Below are 20,954 nucleotides of genomic sequence, written 5' to 3'. Positions count from 1 at the left end.
AAGTTTATTATATATTTATTTTTTAAATACCACTGTAAAATAACTATATTGTGAAATATGAAGATAATGAACTTTAATCATTCTCAATGGTATACTTAAACAATATAAGTTATGAGTAGAGCCAACAAAGACCGCTGAATACAGAGGTAGGATCAGGTACCATGAAGAAATAAGCATCCCCTTTCGACAAGTTACACCCATCGTGTGCCTCTTGGCTTGGCCGGGTAAATGGAAAAAATCGTAGACAAGCCAGTGTGAAAATATGGCCATATAAATTGTATGAAAGACTTCAGTCAACACTCGACTTAACCGTAAGAGGATATTTACTTTCGGGACATACTGTCGAATTACTACGGGCAAATCTGTCAAAAATGTGCTTACGGTACTCATAGTTTATACCATTCTGTATGAAATATACAAAAGAACAAAACAATTGTGCCTTGTGTATCATTAAATACTATTTGTTTTAACTTAGTACTTTGTGAGATAATCCTTCATCCCTTTTACGAGAGATGTTCGATATGTAATGTGTATTGTACCACAGTGCAATATTGATACGCTTGAATAGCTCTATTCAATACCTTTCCAAAAGTACAAACACGATCCTTCAGCCTCACGTAGTTTTAAACTTATAGTCATTTCAATAGAGCCAGTCGCTGACCACTGTTGTAAAAATGGTTTGGAAACGGGTTGAAAATATTGAAAAAATTAGAGCTTACTAGATAAAATCCCGCGCAAGCGCGGGGAATTGATTTTATACCACTACCGACAGAAAATATATTGTAGTTTCTACTGACAGCCTACAGGCTTATATCAGGAAGAAATACATACAGAAATAAAATCTCGCATGAAGTAGATGTACGTCTCCACCCCCACCCCAGCCCCCTTTTTGTAAAAATTTGAAAAAAATAGCAATTTCATTAATTGACGTTTATTGTGAAACCTGTTATACTATGTTTTGGATATTGTACTTCAGATGTTCCTTTTTCATTTCCATCAAGGATAACCATTATGCACATTCTACTCATAAATTGAATTTTTTTGGTTGGGGGTAAAATTTCACATATACTTGGGTCTTGGGTTATGAATATGTGTGTACCTTATTATGTAAAAGATATACTTTACTTTTTTTTTTTTACATATCAATAAGGTACATACATATTTATAAACCAAGACCCAAGTACCTGTGTAAAAATTAGCTTTTAACGCCATATGAATAGGCCGAGTATTTGATATAAAAGACTGTATTCAGAAAAAAAAACTGAAATGTATTGATTAAAGCACAAAACTTTACAAATTTAAATGTATTTGAACAATACCTTTTTCATTAATAATCTCTTTTCATGTAAGCAAGTTTATTACGAAGTACAAATTGTACTACGATGCTCTCAGTAAGGAATATATACAAATTTTACCGATAAATTTATTAGGAAAACCTACTACATGTAATAGTCTTTCGATATATAAAAAATATAATACAACTTTTAGTGTTATCAATGATTTACCATTATTTCCATTTACACATTTAGCTGTTTCTTTTGTTCATGCAGCTACAATTTTTTTCATTTTAACATCGAGCTCGATGCTATATGATGTTCTAGAAGCTTCTGTCAATATTAAGATCGATGAATGACGAAAATAATTTGCAAATTTCATTTTTAATCGGTTATCACAACTTATTTATTTTATATCAATCAAATCAAGTTTTGATTGAATAATTCAGTGATGACGTTTTAGGAAATAAATAAACAATGCCTTGTTGTCAGTTTCATTAAAAATTGCCAGTAACTTAGATCCACCAACCGGAAACGCCACCTTACTCACGATTTTGCTATTTCATGGTTGTTTATAGAAAATGAAAGTAGACTTTTAATTTAATGTACGATACTTACTATGCGAGTGAAATCTATGTATAGTTTACGGACATCATCTTGTATATAGTGTATTGTTAAAGGACTAATTAAGAACTCTGGTGCACCCGCTTCGGAGTTTATTGACAAAATTTATTAATTTATAAGTATAGATATAAAGTAAGCACAAAACTCGGTCATTCGGTAATGCAGATTTTTACTGAATTAGGTGAAGTTTATGGGTCTGATAAGGTACTGTTTGATACTGTTCGTAGGTTGAAAAAGAGCTTTTGACTGGCACAGAGTCCGTCAAAGATGCAGCAAAATCTGGCCGACGTATGAATGTTACAGGCAAGGCAAATGTCTCAAAAGTCGAGGAAATAATTGAAAGTGATGATAGACATACGATTTGTGATATTGCCAACGCTGCTAGCATATCGCTATCGTAAGTGCAATTCTTTTCGAAGCGTATTTTGAATGTACGGAAGATTTCTGCCAGATGTATACTGCATATATTGATAGATGACTAAAAACAGATAGGATAACAAACCGCTAAGCAGTCGCTCAAAATGTTTCCTAATTCAATCAAAGACAATTTGCAAACGTTTTTACTGTTGAGGAAATATGGGTTCACTATTTCGAACAATTAAGAAAAATTAGAAACAAAATATGTCTAACTAAACACGGTAAAAGGCCTGTAGTTGCCACAAGAACCATAAGCACATAGAAGTTTCTTTATTCATATTCTTCTCATGTGATGGTATAGCCGAAGGGTATATGTGTTACAGGTTGGTATTACCGAGATCTTACACTAAAGAGCTCAAGAAATATTATCATAAACGATGTCCTGTGTCAGGATTTGCGCATGCTCGTCTACTTTATGATAATGTTTCATCGCATACATCTGAGCTTGTGAAGCAGTTTTTGAAGTCGGAGAAGGTTACCGTCTTACCACACCCACCATACTCTCCAGATCTAGCCCCATGCGACTTTTTTTCAAAACTTAAAAAATTCTTATCTGGTCGTTGTTACACGTCCCCGGCAAGTCCTTATCTCAGCCATCAGTCAGTGCCTCACAGGTCTACCTAAATCAGCGTACCGCGACGCATTTAAGAAATGGATTCAGATATTGTAATTACGTATTTCAAACTGTGGAAAATACTTTGAAGGGATATAATGTTCATTTTACTATTTGAGTTGAATGCTCTTCGAAGACCAGAAGAGTTTTTGCGTTAGTAAGGTGTCCTTCCTCCGTCCGTCAGTCTGTCTATCTGTTTGTCTGTCCGTCTGAAATTTTTCAAAATGCTATTCTTCCTTCAGTTTTGGTCTGATTTAAATGTAACATGGCACAGAGGAAGACTACACTAAGATATATAATTTCCTTTACTGTTTTTGATTTTTATGAACGTTGTTGCCATGGTTACTAAAAAGAAATTTCTGTGAAATACTTTCAAAATGCTACTCTCTCTTCATTGATTTCAACATAACTTGGCAAATATGTAGACTACACTACCATACATAATTCTATATATCGCTTTTTGATTTCCATGAACGGTGTTACAATGGTTAATAAAAATAGAAATTTCTGTGAAATACTTTCAGAATGCTACTGATCCTACAGTTTTGGTCAGATTTCAATATAACTTGGCACACAAGTAGACTACACTAAGATACATAATTCTGTATATCGGTTTTTAATTTAGATGAGCGATGTTGTCTTGATTATTAAAAATAGAAACTTCTGTGTAATACTTGAAAATTGCTACTCCTGCTACAGCTTCAGTCTGATTGCAATAAATCTTGCCACAAAAAAACTTAACCATGAATCATTATACTATTTATTGATTGCATAGTTTCGTGTCCAAGTGCTACATTTTTCTCTTCCTTTGTTTTAAATACAAAGCAGTACAACTACTGTCTCATCAGAGACTTCTGGTTTCTGAAAGTAATCGTGAAGTTGAACTAATAACTTTATATCAAGGTCATGACACGTTCTCATGTTATAAGAAATCTATCTAAGAAGTATGAATTCCCAGTCACGTTTTCTGTAAGCCATGGACGAGTTATATATTTTTTTCTAAAAGTGTCCTTGAACTAGCCTAAAAGGCATTGGGTCAAGATTATGACACATCTTTTGGTTATTAGCAATCTTATGTCAAGTATCGTCCTCCAATATTTCTCCATTACAGGGTAAATAGACCGGACATGAATAATATACTGAAACATAAAAGAAATGCAACATCCCATTTTAGGGGGAAATATCATATAAAGCATATATAACCTTGCACTTAAAAAGTAAGGACATCCTCATCTTTGTAAATATCGGTAATTTAACGGTTGAGTGATTTTCATACCATTAGCAGAAGTTAAGTTAAGTTTGAGCCCACTTAACAGAAATAAAAAATTGCATGCTTAACAAAACATCTGGCAATAATTTGGGGTTTTAATGGTTTGTATCTGTTCATTATATGTAATGCAGCAATATTCGGAAAAATAAATTCTCCTTTCTTTTCCAGAAGTTATGCCAAGTGTTCCTGAAAGTGACTTAAGAGGTTCGTTGCTGAGCTTTCGAGCAGATTTTTGTCTAGACCGCTATTTAAAACATTATGCATTATGTTTTAGTTCTTACAATAAATTTGGATTCTACAATGCCAATTTAACTATATTCAGTAAAAATCCCATGATTAAATTCCATACTAAAAGCATTAAGTGAGGAACAAATTTTGTGGCGGAAGGGTTATTTTTAGAAGAAAATGCTCAATTTTTCTCTTTCGAAGTATTTACAGTATTGTTAAGTTTAGATTACTATTTTCCCATGCAGCCTGCACATAGAGTTATTTTGTGCAGTAAACTGTTTTATGCTGGTCCTAAAATATATTTTAAATATCTGTCATGAATTCTATTATCATAATTGAAAAATAATCAAAGAAAATGTGAAAGTCAAAATAATAATAATGATAATAAAAAATAGCCCAAATTTAAGCTTGATATTAACACTATTATAGTAATATATAACAATTAACATCACTGACCCCCCCCCCCCTTTTAATTTTCTTTCCTAGATATATAAGGTAATTTTAACCATTCTCCCTAAATTCAGTAAAATGTCATTACTTTCAAATAATTTTATTGCTTGTTAAATTTTTAATGCCAGAAAAATGACATTTTTGAATGCAGAAAAGTCAAATAATTGTTCATGCGAATTAATTTGAAACTTTTTTTGTTGTCACAAATTTAAATGTGTCTATTAAATATGGATTAAGACTGTGTTTGTTCCCATAATTTATTTCAATATAAAATATTAGTTATCATATTAGTAATAAATATTAGTTATATTGTGTGAAGATTCTAAAAATGTACTTAATAAAAAGCCCCCTTAAGTACTCATTTCCATTGCACTTGCTGAAAATTCTCAAAATAAAGGTAATGTAGAGTTGCAGATGCTATTTAATATGCACTACATCACTCCTCAACAGGCTCATAAAAGACAGTCTGTGGACCGGAAATCCAAGGGTTACTAAATTGAAGAAAATTCGACCTCATTATCTAAAAAAAGGCACTTAAAAATACAAAAGAATATTTCTTTCGCTCAGATATCGAGATTGATAAACCTAATGCATCGTAGAAATCAAGCTGCAAATATTGTGCATGGCGGTCTTGCACACTGTAATTGAACGGCGGGGGAAAGGGGTGTTTTTACAATTATTTGTTACTTTTAAAAGTTAAGAGATAATCATTCAACGTTTCTTTTGCGTGTCAGTATACATTTTTTCTACCAGTGACATAGAACTTGCCAAAAATGACCTTGGTGAACATAGTGGCACACTCTCATACCTTCGTATAAGTACAAACTTTCAATGTTTCTCTGTGACAAGACATGGCCAGAATAATTTTACATTTTAAAAAATGGACCTTAAATTTGACAAAAATGACTTCAAGTCAGAGTTTGAACATACTTTTAGGTAACAAGCTCTGTGTAAAGTGTGAACTTTCAGTGTTTCTTCATTAGACTGGACACGAATTCTTCATTGGGCCGGACACGAATTGTGCACTTTTTCTGCCACTGACCTTAAACTTGTCCACACACACACACACACGTTTGCTTATTCACTACTTGATTTAAATTGATATAATTTTAAAATGTTTAATAGAATAGATAATTCTTAGCTCACCCGAACCAAAAGTCTAAGCGAGCTTTTTGATCAGAATTTGTCCTTTGTCTGTCGTCGTCGTCATTGCTTTTCACACTTTATTCTCTGGCACAAAGCATTCATTCCTATTTGAAGGGGACTCAAGTTTGTTCAAATAATGTCCCATGATCTCTTAAAAGGGGAGGCCATTAAGAAAAATCAGAAATATTAAAATATTGTAGGCATCTTAAACAATATTCTTCTTAATAACCACCTAGCCAAAAAAGACGAAACTTACGTGACAACTTTTTGACATATAGTATGGATTCAAACTTGTTCAAATCATGGTCCCCGGATGTAAGGTGGGACCATAATAGGGATCATATTATAGTATTGGAAATTATAGGGAAAATGTTTTAAAAATTCTCTCAAAAGAAGAAGGGTAATGAAAAGTGATATAGACATGCAAGCATTCTCGGATACTGTAGATTCAATTTTCTTTAAATCATGGCACCCACAGATAGAATTGAACCACAATAAGGAATCAGAATTTTACATGGAAATATATTGGAAAGATGTTTTAAAATATTTTTCTCAAGTACAGCAGGGCCATCATTAGTGAAATGATTTTTTTTAAATTATTTTTTAACCGTAGCTTCCTCTTCTTCTTTTAAGGTTCAAATAAATGTGTTAAATGCTTAGATTAGAGTAATTTTATATTTAATTTAAACAATATTTTCCCCTGCTTGACATTGAATTTGAATATAATGCCAAATTGAAGAATAAAATGAAAAATGAAAAATGAGTTTTGAAAATTCTCCCGAATAGCAGTGCCATTTTATCATACTAATATTGAAGCATCCACATGTGTGTGTGGATTCAAAAGTCAGGCATGTAATATCGTTTTTGAAAGGGGGCAGCAAGAAAAATAATATGATAACTTAGTCCAACTTTAAAATAATGCTTGCTTGCCCTCTCTCGACTCAGGATGAGAAAATTGAGTCTGTAGGTAGGTGGGATTTTTTTTCAAAGAAAATTTCAAAATCAATGCTGAATTTTCAAAATGTATTTTCCGGAATATAAAAAAAAAATAATAATAGCTTCCTAGAGGTTTTAAAAAAGCTTTGAGTCGGGCCATTTTTAGCCAGTCGGTCAGGAGAGGGCAACCAAACAATCTTTTAAAGATGACCTTACCTGAAAAAAAAATCACAAGCAAAAAAGAAAGTAATTTGTCCAAGTGTCCAAACTCTAAAATCCTATTGGGGGAGTAGGGGTGTTGGTAGGCTCCAACTTTTTTCAAAACCGAATTTCATTAGCATATATTTGTTAAGTACATGTACATTACTTAAGAAATAAAATATTATTTTTAGAGTTTCCTTGGGGTGTGACATGAAGTTGGTAACGTGATCAAATCCTTTAACGCCCGAAGAGGCTTCATGGTAGATCTGAGTACGTACCAACTTCATTTCCTATCCAAATGAAACTCTATCAAATGATATTTTATTTCTTATATTTATATTAATATTTTTTATTCGTGTTACAAGAAAATATGCACTATTTAGACTTTGTTATGGAAAAACAACATAACATGTATACATGTACGACGTCATGTGACGTCACAGTATAGACTTCCAAATGTCTCGTGTGGTTTCCTTTCCATATGCAAGAAAGTCTGATTATGTGAGCAACTTCATGTCATTGAAAATTTAAGGTCATTTTTAATTTGTATTGTCATGTAAGGAAAACATTGACAAATATAAATTTATATCCTGATTTGACTGTACTGCAAAAAAGTGGGGGAACACGCCTTTCAATGAACATTTTCAACAGTAGAAGGTTATGTTTAGAAAAAAGTGGGGGAAGCAGGCCCTCCCTGCCCTCTCCCGTACTTTCATGGAAAGAAAAAAAGATTTTTTTAACGTTGAGAATAGCAGGGCCATTTTAAGTGACTGAGGTGAGCGTTGTGCTTCATGTGACTCTTATATGGAATTTATTTAAGTCCAGTCTAAGAGTCTATAAAGAATGAAATCGGTCAATTGATCGTTACACTAGAACTGGAAATCAACATACTATTTCCGACATAAAAATCAACTTCAATATAACTATAGTTATCAATTGATAGGGTTACAATTTTATACCTGCAATTTAATAACCGCTGCATAAAGTCTTATCCCTTTCCGTGCTTCATTTCATCATAGTTTCTTCGGATATTTTTGACATACTTACCGATGGATAGCTAATTTTGGATATGTCTCTTTACAATGACGACTTACAAATCAAATATAAGTATCATTGTGATTGAATCATTTTCACAAACGTTATTGCCCTTCAACTTACGAAATTCTTTGGAATGTGCCTTTACACTGTACCTGTATTGTTGACTTACGTGGCAAGTAAAAATTTTGTGTCGATTCACCCATTTTCATAAAAGTTTTTGCCCCTAGAAGGATTTTTGTTTTAAGTATTTACTATTTTTCTGACATCGATAATGAGTTGATGTTTGGTATGCCTCTATATTGATGACTAACGGGTCTAAACTTGAGTCTCATAATGAAATGAGTGACGATAACTAAAAGTGATGCATCTCAAAAAACATACAATTTTCTTTTACATGGATGTCCGAAGATATCGTATCAAACGAACATCAACATTACAAATTATGTACAAGAATATATTAGGTCAACAAAACGTTTTTAAATACATTTCCTTATGATATGTATATTTTTTACTATATTCTATTAATTCTATTGTTATGCTTAATTCATCTGGATATGTGCGTGTCTGTGTGTGCTTGCGTGTGTGTGTCTGTGTGTGTTTCTGTATGTGTGTAGTGTGTATGTGTGTGTTTACCCGCATTGTTATATATATATATATATATATATATATATATATATATATATATATATATATATATATATATATATATATATATATTCACTCAGTCCATTGTATTTTGTAACTTTGATTCTTGTATAGAGAGGGTATTTATAGGCATTGCCTGTTACCCAATCTATTCATTATTTTGAATAAATATTGTTTAAAACAAAAAACATACAAACAATACAAATCTGTGAAAAGGGGAAAAAAACTCAAAAAAAAAAAACAAAACAAAACAAAAACAAGTACCCCTGGAAATTCCAGATGTGGGATCAGGTATCTAGCAGGAATAAGCATCCCTGTCGATGGGTTACAAGTGAACCCTATGTATTGATCAGGTAGACGGATTAACCCGCAGTCAAATTATAAGTATGAAAACAAAGGCCTTGCAATTGGTACGGAATATATCATTCAAAATACGACCCAATGATAGGTTGTATTTGCTAATCAGGTCATTATAACAACCATAGAATTTATGAAATGACTTTAAGAAGGTTGTTGAAATTTCTGTAACATCAACTCATTTGTTAGTAGCCTGCCTCGGGTTTAAGAATTGTTCGTACTCAGGGCATACTCTTGAGTATCGAATAAGTTTGGAGACATATGCGGGTGAAAGTGGAATATTACTACATAAATAAGAAAAGTTGACGATGGACTAGCTGAAGTCACATCGTTTGTCATGCAGTTTAATTGTTAGATGACCCTTGTCATCTATAGCCTCTCATATAATTCGAACTCTCTCCAAATCTCACTGTAATGCCTAATGTTAACCCGATTTATACAGTACGATGTGCAGTCTTCTTATCATTGGAGTGTGTCAGTGTAGTTTAAATAAACGAGTTTGCTCAAGCAAATCATATTTATCAGAAATGTTCGATTTTTAATACAGAATGGGTTCAGACTTATTTATTGAAACATAAAATATATTTCACATTCATTTTTACATTTTTATATAAGATGGATACTCGATCAATTCTTATTTTGAAAATCTTTTTATGGCTCCAATGGATCCACTTTCCACTAAATATAAGTATGCTTAACTGTCGAATTAGAAATCAATTATAATTAACAAATTATCAATCAATAAGTTTTTCAATTAAATAAATGAATCAAATTTGTTATGGATGACATTAGTGAAAACATAATCTTAAAAAATAACTTTCCCATGAACTTCGAAAATTAAGAAATATATTGCTTCACAGTGAGGGATTGTCCCCGCCTTGTTTGCCCTCATTCTTACTAATTATGTACTTATTGACTTATTTCGGACGTTTTGGCTTTTGTAGAAAATGAGCTGATGTTGGAATTTCTGTCGATGACTTAAGATCAAGTTTGAGTTTCATCATATTTACTGCTTTAATTCTGAACTTTTTGTTTTACTAGTAGGTGGTCAACTGATTTGTAATGTATGTACACTTACATTAATGAGTTCGAATTTCATGTTGATGAACCCACTTTTATCAGAGCTCTAACACTTCGTCTTTGAAACTTTGTTAATTATTAACTGATTTTCCCCATTTTTCCCCTGATGATCTTGTAAATGATGAGCTGTGCTTTTGTCAACTGATTGAGTATATAAAAAAAGCAGCAAGATGATATTTCCTTTTAGTATTACTAGTAAATGTATTTCTTAATATCTTTGGACTTTCGTGTGTTTAAAACGTGAATGTTGGCGTGGTATTTGTGTTATATTAACATATTTAGTTTATTCATTATCAGGATAGCCAGGATCTATATTTTTACTTATATTTCATTTTAATGACAGTAAATGTGTTTTAGATGTTATAAATACTGTCTAGATAAAAACATTGTATTTCATCCTCAAGTGAAACGAATAGAAAGGCAATGTATTTGTAAGTATTGTGATTACACCTGCTTTTTGATTTATCCTAAATGATTACTTAATTTGGGCATCTTATCTTATAAAAGAAAATTCATACCATATCTAACAATATGTATAATGCATTTAATATCACTTGATGAATGTAACTGTTAGCAATTAACACAGGTACAATTCAGTTTTCAGTTCATATTTTTGTACAAATATAAAGACAAATATTTTTGTTTTCTCTTGTACTATAATTACATTTATGTTTTTAGTGTTATTGTATTACCAGAATTAACAATTGAGGGAGAACGACTTGATAAAATAGGGTGTAATGATGCCAGACGATGGAAATAAAAACTAGGAATTAAGATAATGTAGAGTACCAAACATGACAACATTTGAGACAAGTCATTATAGAAAACTATATCAAGAAAAATGGTGTTTTATCATTGTTAGGGTTAATAAATTAAGAATCAAAGTTACATTGTTAAATATAAAGGTTCCAGAATCTGAAGGTGGTTGTTGCAATCTTCCTGCTAACAGCCGTGAATGCAGATGGCATTACAAAAGACTTCATCAAGAAGTTCAATACGTATAATGAAGTATGTAGAGGAATGGGATTTAAGGATGGGACATGCAAAGGAAGTGAAAAAGGTAGCAATTGTTTCAAATAATATCCATTTTGTAGATTGAATAGTTAATGGAATATGTTTTCCTCAATGTTTTGCTAATGTGTTCTTTTGTGCGTTCAGTTCCTGTTATTGTTCATTGTTTTTTTTACATGGCATTGATGTAAATGTTTTAGATGTAATGAGAAGAAATCTTTAAACATGCGTTCCAAAATTATGCACTGTATTCGGCATACTTGTAGATATAGATACTAGTTTAGTAAAATAAACGGTCGTGTTACACACAGGAATGATTGCTTTCCATGCGCGCACGTCAACGCATCAAAAGAATCTGAGATCAAATGCTGTCGTTGTATTTGGAAAAGTAACGCTCAATATTGGATCAGCATATGATAGGACTACAGGAAAATTCACAGCGCCTCGGAACGGCATCTACTCATTTACGTGGACCAGTGTGACTGCAGCTGGGAGCTGGTTCAACACAGTTATCGTCCACGACAATAATGTCATTGGCTACAACATTGCTGACGGAAATGCTGGCAGTCGCACTATGTCAGCGGGATCCGCCACAGCAATCATAAAGATGAAAAAGAATGACAAAGTTTGGATACGACCCCTAGGAGGTCAAGCACGTGATGGTTATGCTAACTGGTGTTCGTTTTCCGGTTTTCAGTTGTTTTAATCTATGAAGAAATAAAAATACGAGTCTTTCTTCCTAACTATATTAATTGATGCAGTGTTAAATTAATCGTTTCATTTTTGTTACTTTTTCGCATAGTGAGAACAGTATGGACAGCCGAAGAGTTTAATGATGCTTACTACAATGTTCATTGATATATATATATATATATTTATCCCATGTTTACCCCTTTATCCCGTGGATATGACTCATTGGATAAATTTTTCATAATCCACAGTTGTGACGTCACAATGGTTTTTGCGTTAGCCCGATGAAGTAAAATAAAGTGGAGTCCTATATAAAACAGTGTAAAACGTTGGTTGTGAAGTATTAAACATGGGATAAAAAGAATCTCCCATGATTTGTAGTTGGATATGACTTTTATCCAACTCGTTGTGTGTTTTTATCCCCTCGCCAAGGCTCGGGGATAAAAAACACACAACTCGTTGGATAAAAATCATATCCAACTACAAATCATGGGAGATCCTATATATATATATATATATATATATATATATATATATATATATATATATATATATATATATAAAGCACTAAAAATGACCAACAACACGAATAGTAGAAATAATTGTCAAATTTTCGGGACGCCCTTTCCCTTCCTCAGGACAAAGAAAAAAGTTAGGAAGTCATAAAAACATCCCAAGAAATCCCTTCCGATTTGAGGTGAACTCAATACAAGTGCTAAACGCTAATCACCGATATTCCCCTAAGAGTGATTCGAGACAATTAATGGCAGAATGTTAGAGAGGTGGATTTTTTGAATGCTTGCTTTAAAATAATTCTGAATCTAAGGAGAATCCATAGTATGCAAGTTCCTCTCAGACACCGCGAGTTACCCCATACCCTGCATATTTCAGGTTTCACACCGGTAAATGACCAATCAAAATGAACTCAATTGTAGTTCCATGCATATAAAATTAATTTTTCTTTCTTTTGAGTTTTTTTTAAATTTCTACCATCCTATTTTTACAACTTTAGTACCTGTGCCTAGTAAATTTTATGTACTTCGTAAATTAATAAAGGTTTTTGACAGGAACTATTTTTTTTTCAGGGATAAGAGGCTACTTGCTGGGGTGCACTCGAGATTTTATAAACACATTAAAAACACGTGGATCAGCTAGCCCATTCCACCCATATACTTCCTTAGACATATATTTATGAAAAAAACCCTTTGTTTTTAATTGGCACTACATGCGTGGAAAATAAAATGGGGTAAAATTAGTAAGCTGTGTACTTATACTTTCTAACATCAAATTAATGGTTACAAATTACAACATTTATTTTAATTTCCTTTTTTATTTTAGTTGTTTATTGTTAAGTCGGTTATTTTCTCTAATTTTTGTTTCATTTTAAATTTATAATTAATTTTTAGCACATATAGGATATTGAAATCATGCCCCCCCCCCCCTAAAAAAATGAAAGTCTCTGAAAATAAAGTTTTGAAACTTTTATTTTAAATCTGTGAAAGTTTTGGATCCTTCCCTCAACACTGCTGACATCATTTGTCTCGCATCACACTCATGGGTAATATAAAGATTAGCGTTAATTGCGCTTTGATTGAAGAAACCGGAGAAAATCCACAGAATTTCTTCCCATGCAAAGGAAACAGAAAAACAAAAAAAACTAGCACTACTACTAAGCTACCAAACACTATGTATTTACAATGTTACACGTTTAAATCGAAGTTTATAACCAGTTGTGAAGAAAGAAATCCGGACCGATATGAAATACGACCGGTCTCTCGGGTGTACTATGGTGAAGTGTTTAGTCAGCCCATGGGCTGACTATTTACAGTGGGATGAAACTGCAAGTGCGCTTGCGTAATTTGGAATTCTGGGGAAAAGATGTACACGACTTGTTCTAAAGAAACTCGTACTATTTGCTCCAACTAGAGGGCGTGATTCTCTGAACAAAGACAACGAGCTCGATCAATTTATAGACTGCATTGTTCTTCATCGTTCTCGACAAAAAATTAAAGCCATAAATTGTTCTAAGTGGGAAATATGATGAAATATTTCAGTGCTTCTTAGTTTATATGTAGAACACATTTAACACTTGATATGTATACCCTCAATCGCCTTTGCAAGTTCACGGATTTGTGTGTATTCTTCTGGATACCTGATGCAAGACTCCCTCGATCAATACCTTGCATAAGACATGTACGGATCGGAATTCACACAATTATCCACTTGCCACATAAGTCCCAAAACAGTGGGAAAAAAAGAATTTCTTTTCACTTTAATGATGAAAGTTATGAAAACATCAGAAGACCACTGTAAGACAGTAAATTTTTATAATTTACATGATGATAGACGTGTGTAAGTGCCTCTTGTGCACGTGAACAGCGCCCACAGGTGAGAAACTGACCACAGTAGAACCTGAGAACTGCGATAGTTGATCGGAGAGAAACTGATCCTGCACGATCGAAAACTTTTATCTTATAATAAATAAAACAATCTAACCCAAAGGTTACCTTCCCTTTTAGCATCATAATCTATATCATTTATAGAATTTAACAGTAAAAAACGAAAATGTATACACTCGTCAACGTTTCATGATTGGGATCTGATGTCAGCGCCAAAGAGAAATTAACTGGAGGTCATCATGCATAATGATCACGGTGTAATCTGACTAATATTTATTCTATGCTTTATTATTTATTATGTACAGCATTATGTTACTGTAACGTGTCGGACCTGAGCGGTCAGTAGGTCCGTGCTCGGATTACCGAGTTTCACGGGGGGTATGGTTAATGCAAAATATATAGATAGTATGACACCTGTCTGGTGTCTTTAAATCAAGTGACCTATACATGCTTTATATAATATATATCTTCAGTTAATACTGACACCTGCCTGGTGCCTTATGACAATTGCCTGACTCTACAACTGACTATACGCAAGTCAATCGACACCTGCGTGGCGTCTCTTGACAGAAGCCTTATAGGTTGACACCTGCCTGGTGTCTTACCTCCTACCAGTTGCCTAACTTACATCTATACCCTAGTCAAGTTGCTTTAATACACTTAGACAGTACAACTTCACTATATTAGTAACAGGGTACACTATTACGCTGCAAATTACGTCAGAGACTAAACCCAGTTGCACACACCAAATGATAATCAGCAAGTTACACACGGCAATTGTCGCACGGCAATATGCACACACCAAATGTTACACACTGGCCAGCTAGCTGTACTGCCCTTTGTACCACGGCTTAATGAATATCATTAAGTTTTCCAATATTGTATAAACAAAATACAACAAACAGCCTTCCTTTTAAAAATACGATTCTTATTGTTTGACTTGACATCATCAATCAATTTTACTTGTATGATTCTTTTGTCAATTGACCGATTAATTTCAATATATACATTAATTAATAATTATTATACATGCATTAACAAGTAACGGGAGGTAACTCCTCCAACCGTTTCACTTCCCTCCCCTTAAGAACAAGCGTCCCGCATGATCTTTAACAAAATGACAAAATAAGTAAGAAAATAGCAAAATGTTAACAATTGTTCATTAGCAGTTCACTCAATCCTGTTGCACCGTCAAGTTGTCATGTTAAAGTTTATAACATCTCTCTCTTAACCGTGATTATTTTACGACCATTTTCCCTCATAGTCGTTGTGGTCTTAATGGATTTAGTGTACCGGTTCAGTCTGAACGGCAGCATCCATCATTTTTCGTGGGACATCGTTAAAAAGTTCATCAAGCCGTGGCGCTTTACTCTTGCTCGGGTGTACACTGGAAGTGGCTGCGTTCTATTCCTGACAGTAGGGTCTGCTACAGTTGAACCCTCTGGTAGATCAATCTTAGATTGTGCAATGGTATAGACGGACCTTCAATATTCTCATCTGGTACTTCTTCTCCTAAAGATATGTCTGGATCTTGTCCGAGCCAATCTTCGTCACCGAAGAGACTTGCTCAGGCACTTCTTTCGACGAATACTCCTCAGAGTCATCTTTACATCCAGACTCGTCCCTACTTTGTTTTTCCTCAGCTTGTTCACGATGGTTTCTCGAAAGATGTCTCAGGTAGTTAACCTTCTTGAGAGTAGAGTAGTCGCATTTCTTGCAAAAATATCTTGTTTCATAGCACTCTGCCATGTGTTCTTTCCAGGCAGTATGGAATGTTGTCTTGAGAGAGAAAATGGACACTTTTTGGTTTGTTCCCCACTAGTCATCTTTGTCTTTGCCATTTGCCTATAATGACAAAAAAATAAAATAAACTTGAGTTACTAAGCATATTTTGTTTGACAATACAATTAATCTAACACATAGTCTTGCAACCAGGTAGGCGGTCTTCTGAATCTAGCCCCACCCCCATCAACATCAAAGTTGTCCTCACTTGGAGGTGCTTCTATGTCATTTCTTTCATTGTCAGTGACACTTTTCTCTGTGTCTTGACTAATTCCTTCCTGAGAAGTACTGTCCTCTACAACCTCATCTCTTAACGTCTGGCTACGTTTCAGGCGCAATCTGTCCACATGCACGATTTGTGGCTTGCCCCGTGGTCCACAGTTTACCTTGTAGGTATTGTCTGTCATTCTGTCTATTACCACATATGGACCACGCCAGTAACTTGTAAACTTCGGAGATAACCCTGCCCTCCGCACAGGAAAAAAGACATACACTTCATCGCCCTTTTTAAATTGTTGCCATGACATCTTCTGGTCATGATCTCTCTTTTGTCTCATCATGACCGCTTTGATATTTTCCCTAACATGTCTATGGGCATCTTCCATAGTCTCTTTGAGATGCCAAACCCACTGATTATTAGGGATATATTTGACTGCATTGGGCATATCGTACATAATGTCAAGTGCGGTTGATACCTCCCGACCAAGCATCATGTAGTTTGGAGTGAATCCAGTCGTCTCATGTACAGATGCTCTGTACGCCATCATGACGTAAGACAAATATCTATCCCAGTCTGAGTGGTGGTCATTGACAAAAGCGCTCAGCATCGTGACAAGGGTGTTATTGAAGCGCTCAATCCTTGCCATCGCTCTGAGGATGATAGGGCGAGGTGCGAGTCTTCTTTATGTGCAGGGCGTGGCAAACCTCCGAAAAGAGCTCGCTCTCACACTGGCGTCCTTGGTCTGAATGTATACTGTAAGGAACGCCAAACCGTGATACAACCTCCTCGACTAAGATTTTGGCAACTGTTGCAGCTTCCATGTTTGGCATTGGGAAGCTTTCCGTCAATTTGGTGAAATAGTCGGATATAACAAGGATGTACTTGTTGCCATTGTCAGTCATGGGCAGTTCACCAAGGATATCGGTTGCGATTCTGTTCATAGGCATTCCACTCTCTTTTTCTTCTGTGGACTCTTTCTTTTCGAGCATTTCTTGCAACCCGCAATGTAAGCTCTTGTGTCTGCCTGAAGACATGGCCAATAGTATTTTTGTCGAATGCGTGCTAGTGTCTTAGTCACACCTAAGTGAGCAGCCGTTTCAATATCACGACAGTATTGTAACACTGTCCTTCGCTCACTGCTCGGTACTATTGCCTGTAGGCAAAATGACTTGCCACTGTCCTCTTGGTATTTCCTATACAAAATGTCATTTTCAATAAGAAGGTTTTCCCATTGAGACCATAGGGACCTAATAACATACCCAAGTCCACATATTTCATGATACAATGGTCGACTTTTTGTTTGCAGCCAGCCTCTCGCTAGTTTCAGGTCGCTGTCTTTGTCTTGCAGTTCTCTCATCCTGTGACAAGGCTCTCTGCTTGGATTGACTGGAAGAGCTGCACTGACATGTTTCACTGTATTTGCATCTTGGACACTCATTTCATCTGATGCTGATGTCTCCCATTCAGGGTCGTAACCACATTGTCGACAAGGCACTCTGTTCAAGGCATCAGCATTTCTATGTTGTATGCCAGGTCGATGTTGGATCTGAAACTTGTAAGTACTCAGGGTTTCTAACCATCTGGCCAGATGACCCTCGGGATTTTTGAACTTGAAAAGCCACCTTAATGAACCATGGTCACTGCGAATCAAAAAAACTTTTCCGTAAAGATAATGTTTGAAATGCTTAGCGAAATGCACGACTGCCAAAAGTTCTTTTCTTTTCATAACGCAGTATCTACGTTCACATTTTGTTAGTGTTCTACTGGCATAGGCTATGACATGCTCTTTGCCATCTACATTCTGTGATAATACTGCCCTAATTGCTTGGTCACTTGCATCAGTGTCTAATATGAATTGAACAGTAAAATCTGGATGAGCTAGCACTGGGGATTGAACCAAATAGTTTTTAAGACAAACAAATGCTTCTTGGCACTCAGATGTCCATGCAAATGGTTTCCCCTTCTCTGTTAATGTATGCAGACACTTAGCAATGGCAGAGAAGTTTTGAATAAATCTTCGATAGCATCCACACAAACCCAAAAATGACCTAAGATCAGTGACATTAGCAGGTATTGGCCATTCTTTGACAACTGCTATCTTGTTCGGATCTGTGGATACCCCTTGTATAGAAACAACATATCCGAGATATGTTACTTTTCTAGGTATATCATACAAATGTCCCATTGCAATCCAGCAAGCACGCTCTCCGTGAGGCGATCGAAAGTTGCCGGGGCACAACTCAAGCCAATCGGCATAACGTTGAATTCGAACAACCCTCGTCTTGATGTAAAAGCGGTTTTTGGCTTGTCTGCAGGAGCCATTTCAACTTGCCAGTAGCCTGAGCAAAGGTCGAGTGTCGAAAACCAGGTTGACCCAGACAACTGGTCAAGTGACTCGTCAATCCTCGGGAGAGGGTATGCGTCTTGTATAGTGCAACTGTTAAGGCGACGACAGACAACACAGAACCTATATGTTCCATCTTTCTTCCTAACCAACACTATTGGCGAGGACCATGGACTGTTGAAGGGCTGTATGACACCTCTTGCAAGCATGTCATCTATATTCTTGTCTACCTCATCTGTCAGGTGAGCTGGCACCCTTCGTGGTCTTTGTTTAATAGGCCTACTGTCACCTGTATCGATGCGATGCTTTACTATTCCAGTCCTGCCAAAGTCCAAACTATCTTCTGCAAACAAACATGTCTATTTTAACAGAAAGTCTTCTGCCTGTTTAAACTGTGTAGGAGTCATGTTGTCCTTACTCTTATTAAGTAGATCAGCTAAATCCTTGCGTAACACTCTGGTAGTTGATGATTTCTCATTTACTAGTGAGTCTTTCACTGTGTCTATCTCAGCAAGTTGTCCAATTACTGTCCCAGAGTGCACCACCTTTGACTCTTGTTCAACATTTCGTTAGTCTAACTGGCACAGTTTCTTGGGGGTTTACCTCTGTTCTTGCAGTTAGTGTGCTCTGCTGTTTGATGTACTTATCAACTGGTTCAATAATACTCTCGCAGTATCGCAGACTTGAACCCTCTGGAACACACACTTTACCAGGTACGATTATCTCACTCCTTGGCGGAATGCTCACTGTCTTAGTTGCTGTAATTCTATAGCATCCAAGTGAACCTTCAATTGTCATTCTTTTATCATGACCATTGACATCCAGAACTTAATTACTAACATCGACTTTGCAATAATTTCTTTTCATAAAGTCAAGGCCCAATATACCATCTGCCTTTAAGTTAGACACCACTGCCTCATTGTGGTATGTCAACTGGTCAATGCCAATATTGAATTCTGCCTTCCCATAAACAGACAAAGCAGTACCATTGGCTGACATGATGGTCTGATTTACCTCATGTAGCTTCGGTCTCACTGATGCAGGCAACTTCTTGTACAATGTCTCAGAAACAAGGGTAACAGTAGCCCCAGTGTGTACTAGAAACTCAGCTTTTACTCCTTGCACATTTACATCTATGTACAACCCACACTCCTCTATAGATGAACCAAGGCCTATTGATACCTGTGGCCCTGATGCTCTTTTGTCATACTGTTTCTCTGCAACATGCTGGTCATCGGCAAATCGGACTTTTGGTCTTGCTCCGTCGTATGGGCGTCTGGATGGCGTGTCCTTTATCATTTCTGTTCTTTCATCCCAATGGCTCATTGTACTTTTCCTTCCTTGCAATCTCTGTTCTGAGACATCTCTCAGTGTTCTGTCTTAGTCAAATGAGTCATCCGACTGACGAGTTTGCCCACTGTCACGGCTTGACACTTGGTCATGTTTCCTACTTATATGTGTAGACTGGTCAAGGCGATACCTCTTCAGCTTCTCTTCTATCTTATCTAAGGTTTCTCTAAGGCTATCCTCAATCTGCTTATTACGTTCACCCATACCTCCAGTAAAATCCCACTGCTGCCGCCAACTTTTGTAACGTGTCGGATCGATCTTTGTACAGCGACCATCAGAATTTCGGAGCGTAACAAAGATCCGATTTTAATCAGATTGGATGTTGAATATATTCTTTTGCTTAAATGCAACTTTAGATGTTAGCTTATTTGTAACACGTTTATTTTTTTTAATAAAACATTTCTCAATTTTGTAAAATTGTTCACGAATTGATGTTTAGATTTTTATGAGTTGTAACTTTTTCTTTCAAAAGCACTGGTTATATCTTTGTATCCATGAACAGGCCCATTGGAAGAAATTTCAGAAATTTTAAGTTTAAGGTGGACACTATCAAGGAAAAATTCCTTAAAGAGCATAAAAAAAAATATCAGAACTTAATATTTACATGATTTAGGGGACACAAGCATAAAAACTAAAAAGCTATGTATAAATCGCCAAATTATTGGGGGGCACGCCCCCCTTCACAGCGCCCCCCCCCCCCTCCGGGGGTTGCTACATCCCTGAAATAAAAAAAAAAATTACAAGTAATAGTATATAGAATAAACTCATGTCCAAGTTTTATTTTATGTTGATGCCACTGAATTGAACTTTTCTTGTTTCTTAGCAAAAGAATTCATTTCATGACTCAGAGTCATGTTGATTACACTGGATTTAACTTTT

General features: G+C 35.3%; 2 protein-coding genes across 2 annotated transcripts; one reads left to right on the top strand and one right to left on the bottom strand.

Annotated features, from left to right (window-relative positions):
- The first annotated feature begins 228 nt into the window (after window positions 1–228).
- Window positions 229–11,996, top strand: LOC133185047 (cerebellin-1-like). Its single transcript, XM_061320111.1, has 4 exons — window positions 229–252; window positions 2,126–2,295; window positions 11,185–11,339; window positions 11,602–11,996. Exons 1-4 carry the CDS (start codon window positions 229–231, stop codon window positions 11,994–11,996), a joined length of 744 nt encoding a protein of 247 aa, XP_061176095.1.
- A 4,290-nt stretch (window positions 11,997–16,286) lies between these two features.
- On the bottom strand, window positions 16,287–16,988 carry LOC133185046 (uncharacterized). Its single transcript, XM_061320110.1, has one exon. The coding sequence runs from the start codon at window positions 16,986–16,988 to the stop codon at window positions 16,287–16,289; it is 702 nt and encodes a 233-aa protein (XP_061176094.1).
- Between the last annotated feature and the right edge of the window lie 3,966 nt (window positions 16,989–20,954).

The sequence above is a fragment of the Saccostrea echinata genome, unplaced genomic scaffold (genome assembly GCF_033153115.1).
Source record: "Saccostrea echinata isolate AGI-Se365-2 ecotype Australia unplaced genomic scaffold, CSIRO_AGI_Sech_v1 ptg000012l, whole genome shotgun sequence".
Lineage (NCBI taxonomy): Eukaryota > Metazoa > Mollusca > Bivalvia > Ostreida > Ostreidae > Saccostrea > Saccostrea echinata.
This window is presented reverse-complemented; position numbering and strand designations above follow the sequence as displayed.